This window comes from Chaetura pelagica, unplaced genomic scaffold (assembly GCF_000747805.2).
Source record: "Chaetura pelagica isolate M959 unplaced genomic scaffold, ChaPel_1.0 scaffold657, whole genome shotgun sequence".
NCBI lineage: Eukaryota > Metazoa > Chordata > Aves > Apodiformes > Apodidae > Chaetura > Chaetura pelagica.
In genome coordinates, this window is record NW_009953931.1 from 186,022 (window position 1) to 201,863 (window position 15,842).

Genomic DNA, 15,842 nt, shown 5'->3' on the forward strand with positions numbered 1-15,842 from the left:
GGGTTGCTTTTTTTAATGTTTTTATCATTTTCAGACTTGAAGTTTTCCTCGCAAATGGCATCTCCTTTCCTGACTCTTGTATAGCAACACCAAGGCAGCATAGATCCTTGGCCACATTTCCCAAGCTGTAGTGGTGAAACCCTCAAATACTGACACATGGTGAGGTCATGGGATAAGAGCAGAACTAGGCAAAAATAACATCCCTGAAATGCATGCAGGGTGGCCTTCAAGTCTTCAGAATTTCACCCCACAAACCCACCCTGGGACCTTCCCACTTTGAGCAATTTTCTTCATTCACCAAGAAGTTCTGCAGCCAGATTATACGCAACATAAAAAGTAAAAGCACTTAATTATTGGCTGATAGAAATAGCCAGGACTTAACCAAGCTACGAGACTATGCTTTACCGCATAGATTCCAATGGGTTTCCACTTGTCTTTAGTCAAGTCGAGAAGGACCAGCCACTGCTGCTCCTTGGAAAGGGCTCATCCTCAGTGCAACTGCCCAGCTATAGCAGAGCTATGCACAATCAAAATTACTCTTGGTTCATATATGTTTTACACCAGCATTACTGCAGCATTAACATTCTGCTCAACTTTTACACGCTGCCCCAACATACAGCACAGTCACTAACACCAGCAGCAGCCACCAGGGCTAACGGATTTAATGGAGCTCATGGATCCCAAACACAGAGGGAAAGCTTAGGCACTGCCAAACGTTTGGAAACAGGCAGAGAAATTGCTCTCTCATGCCTTTCTGAAGGTTACTGTCCCATAAAGATAAATGGCTTAATAAAAAAACATGGCACCAAATGCTCTACTGAAATTACAGGAGCTAAATGGGTTTTTTTCCTTGTTTTAAATTGCAGGAGTTCGTAAGGCTCACTGTGTCTGATATCCTGGTGACCTACATAACCATCCTGGTGGGAGATTTCATCCGAGCTTGTTTTGTCAGATTTGTGAATTACTGTTGGTGCTGGGACCTAGAGGCTGGATTTGTAAGTCAATATCTTATAGCTGAGAAGGTAGAAGTAATTTAGGGCCATTTGTTCAAATGCTGCAGACAGACTGGTTTTGAAATATTCCAGTGGTCATCTGGTCTTGTCTGATAATTTAATTGGTGCTGGTCATCTCTGCATCACTTCTCTGGATAAGTCAGTTCCACCCCAGAAAAAAAAAAACAAAAACAAAAAACAAAAAACAAAAAACAAAACTAAAAAAAGCACCTCTCTCCTACCTCAGGGCTTTAAAACACGAAGTTGAGCTTAAAAAAACCCCAACTAATCTGATCTTCATTCAGTCATTACTACCCCAAACATTTGGGTCTTTCTATACCTCTTCTCAAAGCCCCAGACCCTCCCGTTTGTTGCAGGTAGTAGCGTGTTTTACTCACAGCATCATCTTCTGATCAATGCTGGAAGCTGGTTCTACTCCTGCTGCAGTGGAGCCAAGAGCCTTTCCTTCCTCTCTCCCATATGTGTGACACAAAACAGTGCTGGACTCTTTGGTATTTGTAAAGGCTCCAGTACCTAAGCAGCCAGTATTGGAGCTGCACAAATACAGAACAAAATAATAATAATAAAAAGTCCAGTGTTTCACATAAGAAGTGACAAAAACAAGCGGATTCAGACAAAAATGGAAATACCTGGCAAGAACACAATTCTGTCAGTGCACCAGTTACCTAATCATTATACTGGCAGGGTTTCCAGGAGGGATTTGGAGAAGAGGTGGGCTGTGCAGGTGTCTACAGGGGCCTTAGTCAAGCAAGGAAAGTCAGGGTGCAGCAGGTATTTTGCTGCTTATGGAGTATTTTGCATTTCTTCTGAGGGAGGCAGAGAATGTTTCCCAGGGTGGTTGAGGGATTTCAGAGCTTGGAGGAACCCCTGGCAGCCAAGCAGCACACAGTTGCTCCTATTGCATGTGATCACAGGTCATGGTCTTGTTGAAGCTTCTGGTTTCCTCCTCCTGGCATGTTCTCTCAACTCATTAAAAAGCTTTTTTTTTTTTTTTTAGGTGTTTTCCTTAATACAACCTTTAGAAATATCACGTAGAGGTTTTCTTCATTCTTAAGATCTCCACTGTACAAATAGTCTCTTCTGTCCTGCAGGCATTCCTTGACATATTAAAAAAAAAAACCAACCACCAACTAACATTTCCTGCATATCCACCCTCCAGCTCCCAGTACAATTTTTGAGAGCTGCTTGAGGGCTTATTCTACACTTCCTTCCTTCCCTCCTTTCCTGTGGCATTTGGCATCAGGCTGCGAGGTTATTTTGCACTGAGAAACAGACCCCATTCAGCATCTGTCAGGGGATGATCAGACTTAAAAGCTCCAGCAAGTTCATTTTTGCAAATGAGCAGTCCAACCCAGCCCACAAGGAGCTCAGAGGGAGCAATGCAAGGCCCTTATTTGACTGTTATGTATTTCTATGGTTAATTAGAAGTGTTAACTTGTAGCCCATAACATGGGGCAGCACTAAAGTGCTTAAGCTTCGTGATTTGGCAAAGGCAAAACTCTCTTTCCATGTGAAATGGCTCCTATGGTAGTAAGAGAAAGAAGAGAGCACAGTGGGCTTCCCCCAGCTTTTTCCCCTACATCTTTGGGAGATTCACATAATTCAGTGTATTAGTCCACCAGTGCTCAAGCAGGGTTTTTTTTCCCCTGACCCAGGAATGAAAGCAGAGTCAAAGATGGTTTGGTATAAGCCATCTAGCCCATGCAGCCATGGGCATCAACACAATTGTATACATGTTTTTCTAATGCACATAGTGAATGTCTCTTGTTTAGCCCAGCCTTCTCACACAGAAGGACAGCAGACACCAAAAGTGTGTTTTTTTTCCCCATGAAAACAGGGACAAGCATTAACCTCTAGCTAAAGATTTGAAGCAGAAATGAACCAGAATCAAAACAACAAAGAAAAACTTCCCAAAACTGTAAGCAGTCAGCTAAGCAAGACTCTGACTAGGCTCCTTCTGAGTTTTCATCATAAAAGACAAACACCTTAAACCTCAACTTCATGAGCTGCTGAGGGTACTAAGTACATGCAAATTGGGTGAAAAACAGACACACAGCACAGAACATTTCAAACATTTAAGGGCATCACTTATCATTTCTCAGAACCATGTTTTCTGAATTGCATTTAAAAAATAGTATTTTTTTCCCAAGAAAATGTAAAATAAAAACTTTATGCATCATTCAAGCTGCCAAGTATCATCCGACTTTTGTATGCACAAAAGCAGATATGTAGAAGAAACAGCAGGTTCATCATAGGCAAATCTGTCAGAATAATTATTTATAAAACAACAAATACTGTTCTGGACTTACCACCATCAGCTCCCACATCAGACAGGTTGCTCTACATAAAGCAGTTTTTTAGCTACTGGCTAGTATGGAGCTAAATGCCACCAGATACACATCAGGTCATATATGCCCTCTTATTCCTCTCTCTGTGTCCTCTGTTTCTGTTCTTTAGCTTGAAATAAGAATCCTTATACCTACCAGCAAACAACAGCAGGCACCTGTAGCAACAACAAACTCTCCTTTCTTTCCCCATGCAGCCATCCTATGCCGAGTTTGACATTAGTGGCAATGTTTTGGGTTTGGTCTTCAACCAGGGAATGATTTGGTAAGATATTTTCCGTTTTGTTTGGGTTTTTTGTCATTATTTAGAAAACCTATCAGTGGAGTTAGAAATCTTTCAAGCCAGCTAGAAAAACCTTTGGATTTTGGTTCCTCTGATCGTTTGGCTTTCTCTGCTTGATTGTAAAAGTGGAAATTTCAAAATGCCAGCTTACTCACCCCAAGAGAAGTAGCAGTGAGATAACTGCAGCAGAGAACAGTCTTGCAAACCCTGCCCTATTTTTACTTTTATTAGGTTGGGGTTTTTTATGTAGTTGCCTTTGATGTTTTACTATTGCCCTTTTTTTAACATTTCCAAATTTCACCATATATATGTGAGCAGAAATGGGTCTAGGACAGCTCAGCTCAGCATGTTGGGTTGGCTGTGATGAGTTGTCCTGGAACCATGAGATACAGAAATTAAAATAATGGTGATAAAATGCTAGGAGATAACATTAAAAGTAACAACGAGATAAAGGCAACTGCATCAAACAAGCTGTGTTGCCCCACATAGAGTTGTCCCAGACCCATTCTGCCCTGCTGTCATAGCAGGAGAAGCAACAGGCAACAGCACAAAACACCCTCACCTCCTGTGGCAGCAAATTTTCTTTTGCCTCAGATTGATGATTTCTGCCTGTTCCTCTACTACAACATCTCTGCAGACACAGGGAGGTCTCTCCCTGCTGGTTACACTTACCTGATATTTTCCAAACTATCCCCAAGTGATTATTATCACAAACTGAAAATCTTCCTTTACAAGCACTGAGGGGTCTGAGACCTCCCTGGTCCTCAGTGCATGGTTAACCATACCCTAACGTGGATGCAGGTAACTCCTCCTCCAGGAGCAGGGGGGTAGCATAAACCAGCTCACTCAGACTTTATTTGTGGGTAAACTTGACACCACAGGAATACTTTCTTTCCCTTCTTCTGAAAATAAATTTAAAAAAACCCTCTAGTCTGTCAAAAAATATCACCTGTCCTTCTCCTTTCCTTTTCAGGATGGGATCCTTTTACGCACCAGGGCTCGTGGGTATAAACGTGCTGCGCTTATTAACCTCCATGTATTTTCAGTGCTGGGCTGTCATGAGTAGTAATGTCCCTCATGAACGAGTCTTCAAAGCATCCAAGTCTAATAATTTTTACATGGGACTTCTGCTGTTGATCCTGTTCCTCAGCCTTCTGCCTGTGGCTTACACTATCATGTCCCTGCCTCCCTCCTTTGACTGTGGGCCGTTCAGGTACCAGCAAAACACCTCAAACACCAGTTTTCTGCTCTGATACATGAGAGCATTTGAATGAAGTTAGAAGGCCTAGACTCTAACCAGGAATGGATTTTCACCAGACATGGTGAAGTGTCTCCTTTCTGCATCTGGTTAAATCCTTAGCAATGTGAGGAAATTAGCTCTGTCCAGCTGTGGACAAGAGAAGCCAAAGAAAGCACCAGAGGACAGCAGGGGTGGGAGAGCAGGGTGCAGCCCACAGTAAAAAAAGCAATGGGAGCATCCCTAAGGCTCCTAGAAACATTGTGGGAGCAAAAACAAAAGCCAGTCCAAAGCCTTCTCTTTCTAAGACCTTCCATAGAACCAAGAACTCTCACATCACAACATATATTTTACATGTTGAATTTTGTTGGAAAACAGCATGAAATTTTTAAGTCTGAGCCTGAAGAGTTGCAGCTTTTTTATTAGTATTATTATTATTAGGAGAGAATTAGCACTGCACAAAGCATTCAGTGAACTAGATTAACGTGCTAATAAAGTCTAATTTGATAGAGCAACGTCATTTCCTGGACCCACTGAGTTTGTCTGACTCAGCAAGGAGCCAGCTTGGAACAAATCATTCCTGTAGATGCACTTTTTTAGGTTATCCATTTCTTAATAGAGAATGACAATAGAAAACTAAAAGACCAAAACTCTCTCCATTCTATACCAAGTACAGGTGTCAAAGAGCAGTGTTAGAAGATCTGACAAGAAACCCTGCATGCACACTATCATTTGGAGATGACTAATTTGCAACGTGCAAGTGCTATTTCAATTCCCAGTCAAGCCTTCCAAAAGCCACTCAGCCTTCATGCAAGCTCAGCTCTCCTGGGTTTAAAGCCATTGATGAAGTTGGGATGCCATTTAGCCAAAATTGACTCAGTCTTCAGAACAGGGTTCAACACCTTTCTGAGTAGAATCCTGCAAGATACCAGGAGGCAACAAGGCAAAAGATGTGGAATAGCACTCATCAGGCTGAATTCACCTGGAAGGTCATTACATAATCCAGCCTTTTATGGTTTTATTCCCCTTTAATACAGAATTCTCTCATTTGCTGTATCAATCTGGTCCGAAATTACTCTTCCACTGAGTTTCCTATTAAGCATTAATCACAGCTTGCTATTTTTGCCATTACTTAGCAGCTCTTCAAATTGGCTCATTATTTCAGAAAGCCGGATTTTGTATACGGAAAGTCATCAGCACCATGAAAAAGCCATATTTAACAACATATTGATCAGAAATGTATGGCTACTGCAATTTGTAGGGGTTTTATACATTTCAGAGCAAGGGGGGTGTAAATAGTCAGAACTCATAAAGAAGCCACATGTGGAAAGATGTTTATTAACTCCAAGATCAAGATGGCCTAGCAGAGATTATTCTTATAATCAATGGGGGCAGGGAGGAATGAAGACATCTCAATAGCCTTCGTGGCCAACAGCAAGCTGCTGCTCACTGAAAAGAGAGGAAACATGCTGCTTAGCATCTTTAGATTAGTAGCTGCTTTGTCCCTCCAGGAAAAACCTACACTCTCTAACTAGTTGTTTGTCTTTCCAGTGGGAAGAAAAGGATGTATGATGTCATTCAAGAGACCATTGAGCTTGATTTCCCGGCTTTTGTTGCCAAGATCTTCAGCTATGTGGCAAATCCAGGACTGATCATACCTGCAATTCTGCTCATGGTGTAAGTTTTCCTTGCAATATTACATGCCTGGCTGGGGGGAGAACATTAAAAAAAAATTAAAAAAAAATGCTGGGGTGTTAGTGAGGTCTAAATACAGTTTCTGCTGAGGTAACAGCTCAAATTAGGGCAGACACATGCTCTGCATGCCCCTCACCTTTGCCCAACCCAATTTCTCCAAATTTAATTTCCTGATGCAATTAAACACAACTTTATAGATGAAACACATTGCTGACAGAGGCCTCATGGATATCAAAGCTCTCAACTTCCATACAAAAAATTTTCAGTAGCCAGTCAGGAATAAATGGACAATCTCAGCCTGGTGCCTTTTGGTGAAGCAATTTCTGTCACAGCTGGTGATATTTACAGCCCTGCCAAGCCAAGGCGTTAAAAAATAAATAAATCACACGTCCCAACAATATGAAGAGGTGTGGGTTTTATTTGGGCTGTTGGGTTTTTGTTGGTTTGTGGTTTTTTGCTTGAGTTTTTTTCCCCAATACTTCTTGATTTTTTTTCAGTGTTGTCTAATCATTTCAGTTTTGAAGCCACACTTAACCCCTAACACCTTCAGCAGCACCAGGACCAGGCTAGTTCTCTTTTTTTCCTTTTTTTTTTTAATGATACTTTTGCCATTTTTCTCAAGGATTTCTTAGCTATCAAAGAGAATGGGAGAACCATGGGCAAATTTTGTAGGCAGCTCTGAAATCTCCAGACTAAACAATGGGAGACAGGGAAAGGGCTGGGGAGTGTATTACACATGCTTGCCTGCTCAGACTCTTCCTATGGCACACATAGATGGGCCTCTGGGCTGATCCAGTAAGGCCATTCTTGGGCACTCTGATCCTTCATTCTGAATGGGCTACACTGAAGATAATGCCAGTAAATCAAATCAAACACAAATTCTCATGCTACTATGTTTTTTATAGAAACAGACTGAGAAAAATCCCAATTAAACTGAACATGACCTGTCATCCTCCTACCTGCCTCAAACCACTTACTCATTTTAATCTAAATAAAGAAAAAAGTTAACAATGCCATAAAGGCAATTCAATCAAATGTGAGAAATTAAGAAATAATTATCAGATAAAGCCAATTCAATCAAATGTATTACAAACAGGTTCTTTCAGGTCACAGTACTGAGCATAATTTTTAAAACTTTGTTTTGATGGCTTTTAAGTGCACTTCATGACTTTTAGAAAATACCTCACATTTGACTGAGTTGCCTTTATGTCATCATTAACTTTTCATGTTGCAAATTGTGACTTATGCACATACACTCCCCTATATGTACAGTTTCCTTGCAGAAACCAGAGCCCCATGAGCAGAGCCACCTGCTCCTCAGGGTTCTGTTCACGGTGGTGAACAAACAACATCTGCTGGCTGGTGGCCAGTTGTTCCAGTGTTGAGTTGGTGGTGCAGAAGTGTCCCGTGGCCAGTTGGCCCTTTCCCACAGCAAAGACATCCTTTCAAATCCTCTTTCTGTTGCACTTTCCCTTCCCCCTCCCTGTCACAAGACCCCTTAAGGGCTATTGAATCTTGAACAAATTCAGCCTCTCTTTAACTACAAACCTGCAATAAACTAAGGACAGAAGAAACTCAGGCTTAGCCTGCAGACAGGCTCATATCTGACAGTGTCTGGGACACCAAGCGAGTTCACAGCCTTTCCATCAGTGCTCCATTAAACACAGGAGTCAGCAGGGCAGGAAACTGTAGTGGCTGGAGATGATGCTGGCAACTAATGCAGAGGGTGAGAAAGGACTGAAAAAGGAACAGGAATGGACTTGTTCAGTTACTCAGTGAACTTGAGAAGGCAGCTCAGAAACAGTGTGTGGCATCCCAGATGGTTTTGAATAGGCAGATCCAGTTACCTTTATGAAAAGGGAGAAGTTATAAGGACTTAGATCCTGGCTGGTCACAACAAAAATGGCAGAGCAGTACCAAAGTCCTGGATTACAAAGCAATAGATTTCCTAATCAATGAGTTTGACCACATAGAAGCAATGAAACTATTGCATCCTTAAAGAAGTCCAAAAATAACAATTTTCAAACTCACAAAGACCGAGTTTTGGGATAATACTAGGCAAAAGGAAGCAAATACATTTCCTCCAGACAGACCCCTACAAAAGCCTTAAGAAAGGCCCATCCAGAGTACACTCTCCTGATCTTCCACCTGGAAACCAGTATGCTGGTACATGGTGTCTTGTTGGGTTTAGAGTCAGACACTGCTGACAAAATCCTCAAGCCTGGTTTGAGGATGATGAACTTGGGCTGGAGCCACAAAAGTAGGTTGTAAACTGTCTGAAAACTTATTTTAGTCTGCTTTTTTCTGTTGTTTTGGTTGCGGTTTTTTTGGTTGGTTGTTTTTTTTCTTTTCCAAGAGAATTTTCTACTTTACTTAAAATATATATACATATATATATACACTGATCAGCTGAATGGCTGGTGCTTTTCCTGGGAATGGCTTGGAGTGACTGAGCAGATGATGTTTATAATTTATCAGAACAAAAGCACTTTAAAAAAGCAAGAGGAAACATTTTTGACAAGCAAAATATTACTGGCTGGCGAGTGGCAGTGGTGGCGAGACAGCCCAGACACTTGGGCATGTTTTAAAGCACACACTTCCCTGTGTGCCAAAGGCTGGCTGCCAGCACACCCTCCACCATTCCACTTGCCTTTTGGTTTCCTCCAGCTTGGCTCCTTTTTCCCCTGGCTTTGGTGTGTCCTTTTTGCAGGAGAAGGGATAGAAACAAAAGCCAGAGGCTTTGGCCTGGCTCCTGCTCACCCTCTGTTCCATCTCTGATCACTCCCGACAGCCCCTTGGCAGGCTACAAAAGGCAGCTAGCCCTGGCCAAGGGGGAAGGTGGACTGTGCCTTGAGGACTGTGGCCTGCCACTAGTTTCCTTGTTTTCTTTTTTTTTTTTTCTAAGTTCCCTGTGTGACCTGGTTTTTCTTTGAGCCATGGCAGAAGGCCACGTTTTATTAACAGAGTCGGTTTTCACCCAGCTGATTAGTTGAATGGGCTCCTCAGCAAGGAAAGACCAAGGGCCAAAGTTTGTGCAAAGCAAGAAGAGGGAGTCCGTGGCCAATCAAGGTGAAGGTAGGATTGTCCCTTTTCTTCTGCTGAAGCAGAAGTGAGCCACTAGACTGGCTCAGCCCATCTTACCTGACCATGCCGGAGTGTGACCAAAGAACAGCAATGAAGCTGGTGAAGGGTCTATCATGCTTCTTAGGAGCATCTGAGGAAATGGAGGTTGTTTAGTCTGGAGAAAAGATGGCTAAGGGGAGACCTTATAGCGTTCAACAACTACCTGAAAGGAGGTTGTAGTGAGGTGGGGTTTGGTCTCTTCTCCCAAGTAACAAGCCATAGAATAAGCGGAAATGTCCTTAAGTTGCACCAGGGGAGGTTTAGATTCGATATTAGGGAAAATTTCTTCACCAAAAGGGCTGTCAAACATTGGAACAGGCTGCCAAGGGAAATGGTTAAAATACCATCCCTGGAAGTATTTAAAAGACAAGTAGACATGGTGCTTAGGGATATGATTCATTGGTGGACATAGTAGTGCTAGGTTAATTGTAGAACCAGGTGATCTTAAAGCTCTTTTCCAACCTAAATGATTCTATGACTCTACCAAGACGCAGCCTGAATTTTTTCTAAGCCTTGATCCTATTAGGCAGTTTGGAGATAGCTGGTGAGAAAACCAGATATTAAGAAGTAGGAAAAAATTAATAGTCCTCTTCCTATGAAACCTTCTCTCTCCCCTGATCCTATCACTACAACAACATACTTGTTTTTGCAGCCTCGCCATCTATTACCTAAACGCTGTGGCTGAAGCGTATCAGCGCGCCAATGCAGAGCTGAAGAAGAAAATGCAAATGGTAAGTACTGATGTGGCAAAGCCATCTTTGGCATACCATGCACTTCAAGTTCAATATGCGGCATGTGCTTTTCAATTGCTCTTCACTTCTGAACACAGCAGTGACACAATGGGAAGATGCATTTTGTGCTTATTCGGTCCTCCCTGATGACATTTAATGGTTTACTGCAAAGAGTGGTCACATCCCATAATAGGCTGCTATTCCATACATCAAAATTACAGTGAGTTTTCCCACAAATTGTACTTTTCACCTACAAAATTACTACCTCATAGTTCAAGTAATATTTTGGAGCCTGAGATTTTCTAGGGACAGTGATAAGACTATCAAAACCACAACCAGATTTTGTACAAGCTGAAGCATAAAGAACCATAAATAATGACACAGCAATATTTTTTACCAGTAATCATGCAGGTGAGAAAAGCAAGATGCACACAGATGCAATGACTCAAATTAGCAGGGTCAGATTTGGACTTCATAATATTCAGAACTGGAAGAGGTTGGAACATGCAGCACCATAAGCAGGGACCCCTGAACTAATATGAATTAGATCTGGCAGCAAAATATCTGCAAAAGTGCATCTTTGCTCTGATAATTAATCTCAATGAGAAACAGTAAAGGTGTTCTGCTGCCAGGGCCTGTACTGGTCTGGCAGCACCAGTTTCCCCTAGAGTTTTCCTGGTGGGTCTCTAGCCCTGTGCTGTTTTGTATGACATAGATGTGACCAAAGAATCAGGCATCGGGAAGAACATGGTGCCACCAAAGGACTGGTATCATTTTACTGGTACAGGGCAGTTTTATTAGCGGGCAGGATTTATTAGGATTTATTAGGGCAGGATCCAAGCCAAGGGAGCAATGCCACATCAAGCAACGCACTGCACAGAGATCATTGCAATATTAAAAGTGAGGATGTGAGCACTGAGAAATGAGGCTCCATAAAGTTACACTCAAAGACTCAAATTCAGAACTGATTGCTCATGGACATGGCTTTAAAAAAGGGTCTTGGTGCACAGGGCATCTTTAATTATGGCAAGAGTTAAACAGGTGCTATGGCACGCTCAGACTTAGTGGTATGTAGCCTATTTCATACTGTAAAACATGGTTGTGATAAGGGTTTAAGAGAGCACAAGCCCCTATGGAGGGGTCACAAAGCAGGGACCGGTGCTACCCAAAGAAACAGAAACATCTCCAGACAATAAATAAATGCAAGTAACACCAAAGACAGCCCTACAGCCCATCCCCATGCTACCACGCCTTTCTCCTCTTCCTCTGGAATTTATCATTGATTCCCTCCCTCCTAAGAGGTCCACATTTATAACAAATCAAAACCCTAGGGAGGGCAGATTGGCAGTTGAGAAAACACACAGACAGCCTGGTAGGTCTAAACCATGTTATCAGCAAGTGCTTTGCCCTAACAAGACCAGAGCCATCACTTCCCAGGCTCTTGTTCCTACCTGGGATGTATTTTCTTTCCCTAAAACCCTTGGTCACTCAACCAAGATTCAGCATCTTGAACTTGGAAAAGAGGTTACGTTCACATCAACAAACACTTAGCCAGGCTAACCATGACACCTGGCCACTGTTTCACAGATTATATCAGCAGTTTCAAGCTAAACCAAATGGTTTCTATTGATGCAGCAACGTGAAGAAGAGAAAAACAAGAGAAACAACAAAGCCAGCACTAACCTTGTGCTGCAAGATCTGGAGGAATTAGTTATACCAAGAACGAAGACTGAAAGTCACCCTAAACAAGCAGAAGGTAAAAACTAACCAACCTCCCCCTCAGCCCTCCTGAAAAGGTTCCTTTTACCACAAAAAAACAACTGGGAAAAAATGAGGAACTGGAACAATACACAGTTACAAGGGATTGGATGAGTATAACTAGCACAGATTTTGTCTGCTTACACAAGTCCACCTCCTGGTGGACATTCAGGAAAGGCAAGTTTTTAGAATGGAGTATGTGTCACAGGTTTATTACAGTGTGAGACTTGTAATCCAGAAGTATGATTCATAATTGCAGCTATTAACCATGCTGGTCAATGCCAGCAATTTATTCTGGCAACAATGCTGAAACTCCAGCATTATTTCTGCGCTGATGAGTTGACCCAGGCACAGACATTTCTCCAAATTGACATTTTCATCAGAAAATTAATTATTAATGAGATAGAAGCTTTTTACAGGACCATTGCTGTAAGATATGCTGAGGGGGTGAGTGGCTGAGCAGAAAGATGCAGGAGGAGGCACTGGCACCAGGCTCTGGCCACTCTCAAGGAAGACAGTTCCTGCAGGTCTGAACCAGCCATTTCCTGACCACCAGAGCCTCCTGCTCTCATTTGTGAGAAACAGCACGACACATGGAACATTTTTATCTTGATGCAGACAAGAAAAGCAGACTAGTGCTACCATAACCCTCACATTTCCATGGGCTGTTTCTTGGAAAGGCTGAGATGAGCTGGAAAGTTCAGACCATTCCAGTACAGATTCCCCCCAGAGCTGACCCAGAGCACTCATTTTAATGGAAATAGTGCTGATTTGTGGGTGCATTGTGCAGCATTGTGGGTGCATTGAAAATAAAGACTCAAATCAGCAATTACCACATGGCTAGAAGTGTACCAGTATAGCTGGTAGGACTATCATGTCTTATAGACACATCAGTAAGAACCTTCAAAGAAAGCTTGGACAGCAGAGACACATACTGCCAGCGGCTAAAGGTCTCACTTATGGTTTCTTCACTCAGATGTTCAAACACAAACCCCCAGACACTTGGGTTATTGCACACAGAAGAAACAACAGCACTGGGGAGAGGAAGAAAGGAAATGTTTACGCTCAATAAAATAACATTCATCATCTTTGCTCTAGACAAGAAAACAGAGTCTCCTAATAGAACCAGCCCTGCTGTGGAACCAGGCAGAGCAGCAGTCCTGGCTGGCAGCCCCATGACTGGTGGAAGACGAGCTGCATTCACCCCGCCACCACACGTGTTCATGACACAGCCACCACCATTGGGTGTCTGGGGACCTTACCGGGGCCAACCCAGGCCAAGGGGGCACCCACCGAGACCAGTCCTTGGAAGGGGAAGAGGGCAGCCATACTACTTATATGCTGCTCACTAAGGTCAGAAACGTTTCTCCTGTTTGACATTAAAATAGAGGAGCCGCACGAACCATTGTAGTTTTAGTAGGAAATCATTACTGAATGTTGGTCACCCCCTTGTGATGATCTGTATCTATGCAACACTATCCAAAACAACTATTTTTAGGAGCTTAGGAGTAGTTGGGGGCTGTAACCCACAATGGCTGTGCTGGTTTTGATCCTGAAGGCAACAAGAGGCAGGCAGGATGAAAATCCACCATGGCACTGCTGAACTACTATATAGAGGACACAGCCCTATGGCAAACAGAGGCATGGTGAGCTTGCTCTGTGGTATGAGTGCTTGTCAGTCCCTTTGAAGGCTTCTCCAGTTAATAAAAGTGGTGTGAGTTTACCTGTACTTAGTTCTCCTCTATGGCTTGACAGAGCATAGATCATTTGACCTTCAGTCTGGGAATGTCCACCTACAAGGAGCTGGGCAAAGGAGCCAAGTTAGGTCAGATGTGAGGCAGATTGGAAAAACTATTCCATTTTTCACATCCAAATCAACAAAAGCATTAAGGCATCTGACTTCTCATAAGAATTAAGCCCTTGAACACTGTGCTATGCTTATCTGCAGATAGAGACCTAGCTCATTTTTTTACGTCTGCGCTTTGTAAAAGAGACCAGAACTCTAGAGAAGTATTTCCAGGAGATACAAGCAAGAGTCAAGCAAAAGGAGAATTCAGAATTCATTCAACAATTAAATAACTATATTTTGCTTTCAAATATAGAAAAGCCAAGGGGTTGTTAGTAGAAATAGCTGTCACTGGTGTGAGGCTCAAAGTCAGTTTGGCTGTTCCCAGGCACACTGCAATGCTCAGGGTTGCTCATTCTCCTGAGGAGCCTCCACATGAGAGGCTGCTCATCAGATTTATTTCCTGGTCTTGGACAGACATTTCTCTGAGCTGACTCTCACAGATAAGGTCTTGTCTCTTTGCTGTGAGAGTTCCTGATGCAACACTCCTGCAGTTGCCTCTCCTGCCACCTTGATCTGCAGAGATACCCAACCATTGAACTGGAATAAAGTCAAGCAAGACCTTTTTCAGGGTACAGAGGCTGTTGTCCCCCATCCTTCTTTGTAGGCATCTATAGAAAATACTGGTCAGAAAGTACTGGGGGAAGGGTGCTGCGAGCCTGCTGATCCAGAAGGTTGTGACAGAAACTACTCAGTGCCCTGATTTCAGCCCAACTGGTCCACCCCACATACTCCAGTATCTTAGGGAATGGTTGCAGAACAAGGAACAGGATTTCCCTCCTCTTAGCTCCTCATCTCACATGAAAAGTCAATTTTGAAAGGGATGTGTGGAGTCAGATCTCTCCCACCTCTGCTATAAAACAGAAAGAAGCTGTAAACATGAGCATGCATGTGTGGGAGAGAAGTAGAGAATATTTATTTGTTTGCACAAGGAATATAGGGCAACAAGAAACATTATGAAGAAGCCACAAAAAACTCCAGACAGATTTTGAAAACCTGTGACTCAGATCTAAATGAGTAACTACTCCAGGATTTGACTGTTCTCTGAATCAGGCCCCTGAGACCTGCAGTATCACTCAGCATTACAAAGCACTTTGCCATCTCTGGAGCAAAAAAACTGCCCATTAGCTAATTAATTTTTCAAGGTTTGCTCTTCTCTAAGTATAATATATCAGGCTCACCCATTGATCAATGTATTTTGCAAGTTCAGAGGTTGCATGATATGTAAATAGCAACAGCAAGACAACTATTTCTGCAAACCAGTGACAGCTCTCTTCCCCAACTCCAATTCATAATGGGGTCCTCTGCCAGAGCACAGTTGTGACAGATGTAAAAATGCCAACCCATGGTCTTCATATTGACTGAAATTATTATTTGGCTCTCTCAGTTTTGAACCTATTTACCAATAACTCACATTCAACTGGAGGTTGTTTCATAAACTCATAGAAGCATTCAGTAGTGTTTGGTTTTTCCTTCATGTTTCTATTGATAGGAACCTCAGCAACTACTTGTCTGAGAATTCAGCATTGATTATTTTTTTTCCTCCCTCCTCCTCCCCTGACATTTATTGAAAGAATATATCCATCCCAAGCTTCCCACAGGGCTCAGGCTAACTTCAGGGGGAAAGGAAAAAAAAAACAAAAAAAAAAACAAACAGAAAAAAGCTCAGTGGTGTGTAGTGGGAGCCTCCCAGTGACATCTCACACAGCACACAGTTTGCATTCATATATTACTAGAAAAGCCTTCTGCATTGCAAATTTTTCATATCTGCTATTGCCACCAGCTCGAAAGCTACATCTAAAAGGTGTTGG

The 15,842-nt window shown here is 42.5% G+C and overlaps 1 protein-coding gene across 1 annotated transcript in view; it reads left to right on the plus strand.

Moving 5' to 3' along the window:
- TMC2 (transmembrane channel-like 2) overlaps positions 1–13,537 on the plus strand; it is a 31,250-nt gene extending 17,713 nt beyond the window's left edge. Inside the window, exons 14-20 of the mRNA XM_010001703.1 lie at positions 867–995; positions 3,556–3,623; positions 4,615–4,854; positions 6,430–6,555; positions 10,349–10,427; positions 12,063–12,183; positions 13,284–13,537. Coding sequence (XP_010000005.1) covers positions 867–995; positions 3,556–3,623; positions 4,615–4,854; positions 6,430–6,555; positions 10,349–10,427; positions 12,063–12,183; positions 13,284–13,537 — 1,017 coding nt within the window. The remainder of the gene's footprint in view (positions 1–866; positions 996–3,555; positions 3,624–4,614; positions 4,855–6,429; positions 6,556–10,348; positions 10,428–12,062; positions 12,184–13,283) is intronic.
- Positions 13,538–15,842: the final 2,305 nt, after the last annotated feature.